This window comes from Nicotiana tabacum, chromosome 12 (genome assembly GCF_000715075.1).
Source record: "Nicotiana tabacum cultivar K326 chromosome 12, ASM71507v2, whole genome shotgun sequence".
Lineage (NCBI taxonomy): Eukaryota > Viridiplantae > Streptophyta > Magnoliopsida > Solanales > Solanaceae > Nicotiana > Nicotiana tabacum.
The window spans coordinates 77,558,720-77,569,549 of NC_134091.1; the positions used below are offsets into that span (position 1 = coordinate 77,558,720).

The following is a 10,830-nucleotide window of genomic DNA, read 5'->3' on the forward strand; positions in this document are numbered from 1 at the left end:
GCGGTTGAATCTGTGCGAACGCAAACAAGAAAGGCTAGTCAGCGGCTGGTCAACTATGATGTGCGATCGCGGAAGGCTATGTGCGATCGCAGAAGTCCAGGATGGCGAAACAGTGCGAACGCGGTTGAAAATACGCGATCGCGAAGAATGAAAAGGGTCAGCTCAGTCAAACGTTCTATGCAAACACAGTGTGTTATATGGGATCACAAAGTGTTGAAGAAGTTGTGAAACGCGATCACATTATTCTCTATGCGATCGCATAGCACGTTTTCTGGGCAGTTCTGGGCAGAAATGGAATTTCACGTTTTGATCCCCAAACCATTTAATACACGACCTAGCTCATTGGTAAAATATCTTTGGCTTATTTTTCAGTCCTTAAACTAGAGAAGACAAGTTTTGGAGCTAGGGTTCTTGCACACACACACTTGGCTCTTGAAGATTTGAAGCTTTTGGTTGAGAATTTCTTACTCATTTATGCTCATTTCTTCATTTTCTTGCTTTATTGAATATCTAAGTGTGCAGTACTTTTTCCAACACTTGAATCTTGTTTATGGAAATATTTATGTTTAAAGTGCGGATTAAATATCTTGTTGTGCTTATGTATTGAACAATTTTTAGTTATATTGAAGTGAGTTATTGTTTCTTTAATTATTCTTGTTCTTTAATATTTCCAAAGGGGTTATCTAACCCTAGGAATTTCCCATTAACTTTGAATTAATTTTGGGAAAGATAATTTGGGGTTGGGAAAGATTAATTAACAAGAATTTGAGGCTTTAACCCTCAATTTATAGAGTCTACCTAGGGATAGGATTGAACTACTTGTAGCCATATTCGGGTGTGCTTAATCTCTTAATTATTTTAGGGATAATTTAATTAGGAAGTCTTGTTAGTCTTCGGAAGAAGCTAATATAGAATTATTACCCGAGGCTAATTAACATAAACTCGCTCGTATTCGTAAAATCGTGAAATACATTGGATCGTTACTTGACTCTAATTCCCAATGCATCCATGCTTGTAGCCATTGATCACTTTATTTGCTTTCTAGGTTAGTTTATATTTCCACATTTAGCTATAATATTTTTACAATCATATTTTAAGTGTTTGGCTTAGCATAATAAGTGATAATTCTCTTACACGCCTAATCTCCTACATATTGTTCTCTGTGGGATTCGACCCCGACTCATAGTTGGGTAAATTATATTGCATGCGACTGTGTCTATTTACTTTTTAGTAGTGAATTTGGATGCCATCCTAATTGGCGCCTTTGCCGGGTAACATTTTGGCGTATTAAGGTTGTTTGAGAAGTAAGCGTAAGTGCTTTGGTCCAAACTTGTGACTATTTGTGTAATTATTTTCTTATCTTTGTTTATCTTCTTATTTGTTTTCTTGTTTATTTTCTTAGTTTTTTAAAAATGGCATCATATAATGAAAATTGGTCGGATGGTAGTTGTTCATACTTTGATAACCCTTGTCCTTATTATGGAGGACCACACTCTTGGCAAACTTGTTTAAATTCTCCTGGGAGCGGATTGTGCGCATAATCTCAAACCCATGAGTGGAGTATTTGTGATAAGTGTGGCCGGCAAAACGGCCATTGGGATAATTATGCTTATTTGTCCTTCCCTTCCCCAAACCTCCCGCTATGATGATTCTACCTTTTGTGATAAAAATTATAGGGATGTGGAAGTGGAAGAAATTGAGCATGATCAAAATGGAGAGTTCAAGCTCATGTTAGAATGCCTACTTGAAGGAGGAAACAAAAAGCAAAATGCCTTGGAGGAGCTTTTTGAAAATAGCCTCCAAAATGATTTGGCGCTTGAAAGGTTGAACTTCCAAATGAGAGAAATGCTTGAAGCTTTAGAGGCCCAAAAAGCCTTGGAAGTGAATGATAGCCAAGAATCTTCCTTAGAGGTTGAAGCCGAAAATCCTTCTTTGGCACTTGATCAAAATCAAGAAGAACTCTCAAATACTCAAAATGAGAGGATGATGCTCATGTTAGAGGCCTGTCTTGCAAATGAGGAGAAGCACAACTTTGCACTCGAGGACTTGAAAAATGTCTTGACTCAAAGTGATGAGAGTATCTGCACTTTGGAAGATCAAATGAAAATATTGGTTGAGGCTCACTATGCCCATCAACTTGAGAGTGTGAAAAGAAGTCAAGAAGAGTCCAACTTCGAGGAAAAAATGAGCTTTATTTTGAGGAATCAAGAATTGAATATCCGTCAACCGACTCTATGCTTGTTAGTGATGCCAAGAAAAATATGGAATTAGAGTCAACCGGTGTAATTGAAAATATGGTTGAGATTGACTCTAGTCCGGGGGGAAAAAGAGAATGTCAAAATCTAGGAAGAATTGCAATTTAAAGGCTTGAGGTCGCATTCCAAACATTTTTCAGCTTTAGAATTGCATGGTGATAAGGGAATTGAGCTGTGCGAATCCATATGGAAATGCAAAGAAAAAAAATAAGAGCCATACATTTTGCAATTTGCATATTCAAGAAGGCAAAATGACATTCCTCACAATAAAGCCAAGAATTGCAAAATAAAGAAATTGATGTTTGGCTTGATCATCTATTTACCACCCTCCGTTGCTCATGGTCACAAGCTTGATTCTAAGTTAGGTGCCCAATTCATATCGTCCAAATGGAGAGAAAAGTGGTAAAGTTGATTCGTGTCGTGCCACGACGTTAAATACGGCGCTTTGTGGGAGGCAACCCATCGTTTTCAAAAATTTTAGTCGTTTTCAAAATTTTCTTTTTTAGAATAGCTTAGAATATTCATTTTGACTAATCTACCAAGTTTTAGAATTTTTGGAGTTAATTTGAGCAGGTCGGGGTAATCGGACAGCAAAAAACCAGTAGTTGGACAAAACTGCAGTGCTTCGCGATCGCAAAAGAACATATGTGTTCATGTAGAACAAGGTTTTTCCTACCTCTATACGATCGCATAAAGTGGAATGCGATCGCGGAGTAATTGGGGGCTTTTTCTCTCTGCGATAGCACATATTGGTCCGTGATCGCGGAGATACATGTAAGTCTCAGAAATGTTAAACACTGGGCATCAAAAATGTTAGACACCACTTCCGCCCAAACAACAGAAACTACTCTTTCCTACTCCCCTAATCCTCAAAATCATCTAAAAATTCAAGGTTTAATCTTAGAGGTATGTGCTTCGTCACTCTAATCATTCTTAAAGGTCAGTTCTTTGTGCAACAAGAGTAAATGAGCAGCCATGTTCTTTCTTCTCTACTTCATGTATAGGGCTGAAATTTTAGAGCTTTTGATGGGAATATTGTATGTGAGTGTGTGCTTTCTTGCTGGGTGAAGTTGGTTGAGTGAGTGATTTTTTTTTTACCTCTTGAAAATTTTGGGGTTAGATTCGTGCTGAAATTTTCTGAAATTGCAATGAAAATTTGATGCCCATAATGTGTTTATGGAAATGTCTGATCGAACTGGTACTGGGCGAGTAAGACAACCATCGCGATCGCATAGATCTATTTTTACTGCAGAAACAAATTTCCCTTCGCGATCGCGTTGACTATTCCGCGATCGCGAAACTTTAAAACTGAGGGAAACTGAACTGCTTTTCGCGATCTCATCATTATTTCCGCGATTGCATAGCTTCATCTTCAGGCAGTAAAATAGTAGCTTTGTAAAATTTTATCCTGATGCTTTTTGATCTTTTTCCTTAGCCTAAATACATCATAATACAGTGTAATATGTACCCATCCAAGCATTTGACATGTGGTCTCCATTTGTAGGTACTTTGAGCATAAAATTGCCTCGGGAAATGATGAAATCGTACAAGAACTTACTGCCCAAGCTGTGGAAGAGGAATATTTTGACCATACCAGATTCAAAGCTGTTGAATGTGAAAGAAACTATGACAAACTCATGTCAAAGAGCATCGTCATAGAAAGGGCATTCATTTGGACAAACTTGAGGCTATGATGTCGGGTTTTTTCCGAAGATTGACCGACAGTGGATGGAAGTGCTTTGCTCATGAACCAATCAAAGCCAACTACACAGTAGTGCGTGAATTCTATGCAAATGCCTTGAAGACCGATTTCCAAGGGGAAGTATTTACCTTTGTTAGGGGCAAGTTGGTCAACTTTTGTTCCGAGGTAATAAATGCACATTATATTCTTCCCAATGCTGACAATGAGGTATACAGAGCAAGAGCAAGGGAGAGAGGAAGCCAATGGTTGGTGGAGAAGCTTCATGATAGGGTAACACCGACTTGGGAAAGATTGCACAAAAGGGTTAATTCTTCTAAATTCACAGCTGAAGCCAAGACATTGCTGTCCATTTTTCGTGCCAGAATCGTGCCGTCTAAACATGAGTCTGAGGTGATGCCTAAAAAGGCATTGATGATTGATGCTATTATGGATGACTTTCTAGTGAAATTGAAGAAGCATGTAACGGGAGGTCTAAGAGTCTATTTTTTCCCTCATTGATCACTCAATTATGCTATGATGTTGGGGTGCAACCCGCATGATTCTGAGAAAGACCCAAGCATGACAGTTTATCCATTGCTCAGAAAGGGCCAACTGGCGTGCAGAAGAAGAGGAGAATTGATGTATCATCTACTTTATTTGGGCAGTTTACTGAGACTGCTGATGGGTCGGATGGTTCTTCCACAGCTGCAGCAGGACTACATGACCCCATTTCCCCACTTCCTTGTGGACCTCCCACTATGCGCCACCTTTCCAGTCAAATCTATGGAGTCGATGCTCACATTCGGCAACTTGTAGCTGGACTTCCTTCTGGTCCATCTAGGGAGAGAACTTCTATTGGGACTGGTAAGAAGCCATTTCTAGATGATGTAGTTCAGGAATAAAAAGCAATCAAAAACAGGTTGGAAGATATGAGCCGAAGACAAGGAAAGATGGAAAGGCGACAACTGAAGTTCAAGGAGCATGAGAAAAAGAAAAGCAAATTCCTGTCCAAAATGATGCAGAAGCTGAGTTCATTCTGTGCCTCAGATGAATCAGAGGACAATGATGATGAGGATTTGGAGCTCAAATTTCCCACCACCTCCAGCTCCGAGTGATGCAAATTTTAGGGAGCACCTCCTTCATTTTATCTTTCTTTGTTTAGTTGCATTGAGGACAGTGTAACACTTTAGGTTGGGAGTGGTTCATTTACATGTGATGATATAGTTGGAGCATGGCTATTTTTTGTGAACTTGTGTAGATTGGTTAACGTTTATAGTTTATTAGCGACTATTTTATTTCATTATTATTTTCTTAGCTTGCTACTTTATTTACTTGTAGTAGTATTAATTAAAATCTTTGATTTTTCTTTATGCCGAGGTTCTTTTCCAAGGAAATAATTTGTGTCGAACCGGGTGACTTTTCCCTATGATGGATAGCGTGAAAACTTTCTTAAGGGATTAGTCTTGTCTAGCTTTTATTTTTATTTTTTGGTAAAAATATTTTTAGTTTAGTAGCTAGTAGTGAATAAATTGGTTAATTGGGTATGATCTTTTTGTACATAAACCAACATGTGGCTTTTTTGGTACCAACATGATTTAAACTTTGGCATATGAAGTCTTGATCTTAAAGATGAAAAATGATTAAAGTGATAATCCTTGTTGTGACTTTTAGGTTCTATTTTTGGCTAATTGATTCATTTAATAGTCTTTTAGGCTATATATAATTTTCTTTGGGGTCATTGGTTTTAATTGAATTTTGGATTTATATGTCACTCGAGTTTGCATGTGCCATGTGTGGTGAGATTTGTTGTGAGTTCTCTTGCATTATTTGTAGTCTAGAACTTGTCCGAAATGTGCTTCAAGGTGAAATCTTAGACTAACTTGTTTTGAAAAATGATGTTAGGCCTTCTTTGGCCGTTATTGTCCCTTAAATTTCCTACCTTTGCATATTTTTCCTAGTCAATCCCTTTGAGCCTTTAAACGTTTTCTCTGGCAACCATGTTACAAGCTTTAACCCTTCATTCTTTATTGATCTATCTTTTGGCATCCTACCTCCCTATGTACTTTGAAAGTATAAACATAGGCTAAAAGCCTAAGTTTGGGGGTGAAGATTGAAAAAGTTGTGATATTGAAGGTGCTTCAAAGGTGAAAGGTAAAAAAAAAATGGAGTAAGAAAGAAGAAAAGGGAAGGAAAAATAAGGAGTTGTGAATAAAAGAAAGATTAGAAGTGGATTGAAAAGTGAAGAAAATAATAGAAAACGTATTTGAAGGAAGTGTGTTTTAATTGTTACAAATTGTAGTGCTTAGGGAGGTTTTGAGTCATTCTTATCCAAATTATGCCCTATCTTAGCCAAAAATCTACATTACAATCCTTTAAGTCCTACTTAATTTTGAACCAAGTGTGTCTATATTAGTGGAGAAATACATGAAGGGCAAGCCTATGACATTACTTTTGTGCATTTCAATATCTTTGTGAGCGAGAGAGTTTATTCTTTCCATTTGATATCCTATTTGTGCTAAAATTGCAATTTATAAGTTGGGATTCTCTATTAAGTGTGAGGGCACATGAAATTTTGGGTTGTGAACTTAATCCAATCTCCAATTGGGAGGAATGAACAAAAGAAAATTATTGTGATAATGAGGCAAATTTTAAAGCTTTAGTGTCATGACTTGGTTGCTACTCTGATTAATGTGGTGTTGACAATTCATATGCTTTGGATTAATTGTTGGTACCAACCGAAGTCACTAGATTATGTTTAATGTGAACCTTTATGACTTGAAATGTTGTTTGGTATGCCATTGAGCTTAATTGTTGATTCTACTGAAGAATGATTCTTAGTTGTTGTATTACTTGAGGTCAAGCAATAGCTTAAGTTTGGGGGTTTGATCTCGTCTTGATACTTAGGATTTGGTAAGATTTTATTGAGAAACTAAGTCATTTATTAAGGTTTATTAGTATATTTCAGGTATCAAGTGATTTAGAGAAGATATGGAAGAAAACAAGTCAAAAGGTGTTAAAAAGGAAAAAAGGACGACTGCCAGTGATTAATTTGTGCGATCGTAGAAGGTTATACGCGATAGCAGATGCCCAGGATGGTAAAGCAGTACGAACGCGGTTGAATCTGTGCGAACAAGAACAAGAAAGGCTGGTCATCGACTGGTCAACTGTGATGTGCGATTGCGTAAGATTATGTGCGATCGTAGAAGTCCAGGATGGCGAAACAGTGCGAACGCGGTTGAAAATACACGATCGCGAAGAAGGAAAAGGGTAAGCTCGGTCAAACGTTCTACGCAAATGCAGTGTGTTGTATGCGATCGCAAAGTGTTGTAGAAGTTGTGAAACGTGATCGCATTATTCTCTATGCGATCGCGTAGCACGTTTTCAGGGTAGTTTTGGGTAGAAATGGAATTTCATGTTTTGATCCCCAAACCATTTAATACACGACCTAGCTCATTGGTAAAATATATTTGGCTTATTTTTCAGTCCTTAGACTAGAGAAGACAAGTTTTGGAGCTAGGGTTCTTGCACACACACACACTTGGGTCTTGAAGATTTGAAGCTTTTGGTTGAGAATTTCTTACTCATTTATGCTCATTTCTTCATTTCCTTGCTTTGTATTGAATATCTAAGTGTGTAGTATTTTTTCCAACACTTGAATCTTGTTTATGGAAATATTCATGTTTAAAGTGTGGATTAACTATCTTGTTGTGCTTATGTACTGAATGATTTTTAGTTATATTGAAGTGAGTTATTATTTCTTTAATTATTCTTGTTCTTTAATGTTTCCAAAGGGATTAGCTAACCCTAGGACTCGCCCATTAACTTGGAATTAATTTTAGGAAAGATAATTTGTGGTTGGGAAAGATTAATTAACAAGAACTTAAGGCTTTGACCCTTACTTTATAGATTCTACCTAGGCATAAGATTGAACTACTTGTAGCCATATTCGGGTGTGCTTAATCTATTAATTATTTTAGGGATAATTCAATTAGGAAGTCTTGTTAGTCTTCGAAAGAAGCTAATATAAAATTATTACCAGAGGCTAATTAACATAAACTCTATCATATTTGTAAAATCGGGAAATACATTGGATTGTTACTTAAGTGTAATTCCCAATGCATCCATGCTTGTAGCCATTGATCATTTTATTTGCTTTCTAGGTTAGTTTATATTTCCGCATTTAGCTATAATATTTTCACAATCATATTTTAAGTGTTTGACTTAGAATAATAAGTGATAATTCTCTTACACACCTAATCTCCTACATATTGTTCTCTGTGGGATTCGACCCCGACTCATAGTTGGGTAAATTATATTGCATGCGACTGTATCCATTTAATTTTTAGTAGTAGATTAGGATGTCATCACTGAACCTCTGGCCCAACTATTTGAAAAATAAGGAGAGCATGTTTGATACATCCGATAGAAGGAAAGGTTCCTAAGCATCCCTTAAAATATATTGATGCAACCAAAGAGTGCGTGTATCACTCAAACGTATCGGGGCATGATATTGAAGATTGTTTCAGACTGAAAAATAAAATTGAGTCATTGATCAAAAGTGGAGCCGTTCATTGTACCCCAGCTCCGCCCAATATGAACCGCAATCTTCTACCAAATCACCGGAATCAAGGGGCTAACATGATCACCCTGGACGAAGAATATGACTTGAAAGGAACCATTGTCACGATAGAAATCTCTGAGGCTGCAAGAGGCCCACCTCAAAGAACTCTGATGATCATTGTACAATTGAAACCTATGGTGATAATTCAGACATACCAGCAATAGCCCACCGCTGCTACCAGGGTTGAAGAGGATCGGGAGTAGAAAATAGTCTCGTGGATATATCAATACAAAGAGAAAGCCAAGATGACGGATTCTGCAGTGGGTCACGATATGACTAGGTCAGGGAGGTGTTATGCCCTTGAGGATGTAAACCAAGGGAATCTAGGAAGGGAATAGATTTAGAGAAGAAATATAACAGATCCGGAGGCCGCATAATTCTGGAAGAGGATGTCAACCAAAGATTACTTCGTGGAGGAACAACTGAAGAAAACTCCGACGCAAATATCAATCATGGATTTTTTGATGAGTTATGACAATCATAAAGATGCCTTGATAAAAGTTTTAAGTGAGGTACTGGCAGCGACCATTTGAATTGTCGACGAAAATATGATCACTTCCGAAGAGATGAGCTTCTTATCGAAGGCATGGGTCACAACAAAGCTCTACACATCACTATCAAATGTGGAGATAAGGTGGTGTACCGAGTACTGGTTGATGGAGGATCAGGAGTCAATATCAGCCTGCTCTCTACTCTACGAGAGTTGGGTATCCATCTGAGACATGTCAGGGATAGTCATGTGAGAGTAAGGGCTTTTGATGGGTCGCAGAAGGATGTCATTGGAGAAATCTATTTGGCTCTGCAGATTAGACCAGTTGAGTTTCCCAAACTATTCCAAGTGATGGATATTTCATCTTCATACAACTTACTGCTAGGAAGACCTTGGATACACATGGCAGGGGGCGTCCCATCTACCCTTTATCAATGTATGAAGTTCGAATGGGGTTGTAAAGAGATCGTAGTCCATGAAAAATGGAGCCAATCAGCTTATCTGGAACATGTAGTCTCGTTCATAGAGGGATTAGGCAGGGTCATTTTCCACGCAGTTGAGATCATGCAGACCACCAAAATATAAGAGATTGAGCAAAACCTGGGAATGCAGTCAACGTATATTTTAATGATGGCCATGAGGCAAATGATGAAGTACGGATATAGATCAGGAATCGGACTGGGAGACCGATTAGACTGGATAATAGAGACGATTGAGCCAAATGGGCAGAAAGAAAGAGCCGTCATACGGTATCAACCTCCCGCTGGGAAGACCTGCACCGATAGCTTCGAGGAAAAGGCTTTTGTACCATAGCGTGTTTCGGGTACCGGTCAGATCTCAATTCTAGAGGACGACATTATCGATGGAATGGGAAGGTTGTTCGTGACCATGATCGAGGAATGCTGTGAAGGAATTGATATCAAGACACAGACCATCCGAGATGCCAAACCAAGAGAGGACCTATGAAATTGGATCACCAGCCCGTCTTTGGTTCGCCGAGAATCTTGGTATTATGGAATTGTAAAACTTTTAAAAAGAGCGCACGGTCAATTGATGCTTGAACTGTGTCTATACTTTTTTGTCATTTGCCTCTCTCAACGCTCATACATTCCTCTTTTGATGAAATAATAAGAATTGTTTTCTTAAAATTATTGCAAATTCATCGCTTCATTTATACTTAGTTTTTCTTTTCAATAATCGAAACGATAAAAATCCGCGTTCTGCGATTATGACATGTAACGAAACCCTCGAGCAAAGTGATCCAGATTACAAGGAATACGATGAGAGTATGATGCAAGATAATCTCCCACAAGAGATCGAACAACTGGAAAGACTTGCACCTATTTGAAAATTGCTAGGGTTTATCATAAGCAGAAAAGTGATAGAATTAGATCCTTCAAAGATCAAATTTATTCAAGAGTTGCCACCGCCCAAAAGCAAGAAGGATGTGATGAGTTTCCTGGGTAGACTGAATTACATCAGCTGTTTCACTGCCTAGTCCACAGTAATTTTTGAACCTATCTTCAAGCTGCTGAAAAAGGATTCTGCTACAAAGTGGACAAAAGAGTGTCAGAAAGCCTACAAAAAAATTAAGGAGAATTTGTCAAATCCACCAGTGTTGGTTCATCCCGAGCCTGGGAATCCAGTGTTGTTGTACTTGTCTGTCTTAGATAATGCATTTGGTTGTGTGTTGGGACAACACAACAAAACCGGAAGAAAGGAGTAGACCATCTACTACTTAAGCAAGAAGTTCACACCGTGTGAGGCCAAATACACTTTGATA

The 10,830-nt window shown here is 38.1% G+C and overlaps 1 protein-coding gene across 1 annotated transcript; it reads left to right on the forward strand.

Moving 5' to 3' along the window:
• The first annotated feature begins 9,143 nt into the window (after positions 1-9,143).
• Positions 9,144-9,632, forward strand: LOC142167224 (uncharacterized). Its single transcript, XM_075227382.1, has one exon. The coding sequence runs from the start codon at positions 9,144-9,146 to the stop codon at positions 9,630-9,632; it is 489 nt and encodes a 162-aa protein (XP_075083483.1).
• Positions 9,633-10,830: the final 1,198 nt, after the last annotated feature.

What these genes read in the sequence shown, in the direction of transcription:
- LOC142167224 (XM_075227382.1), top strand. Translation starts at nt 9,144, where the DNA reads ATGGGTCACAACAAAGCTCTACACATCACTATCAAATGTGGAGATAAG.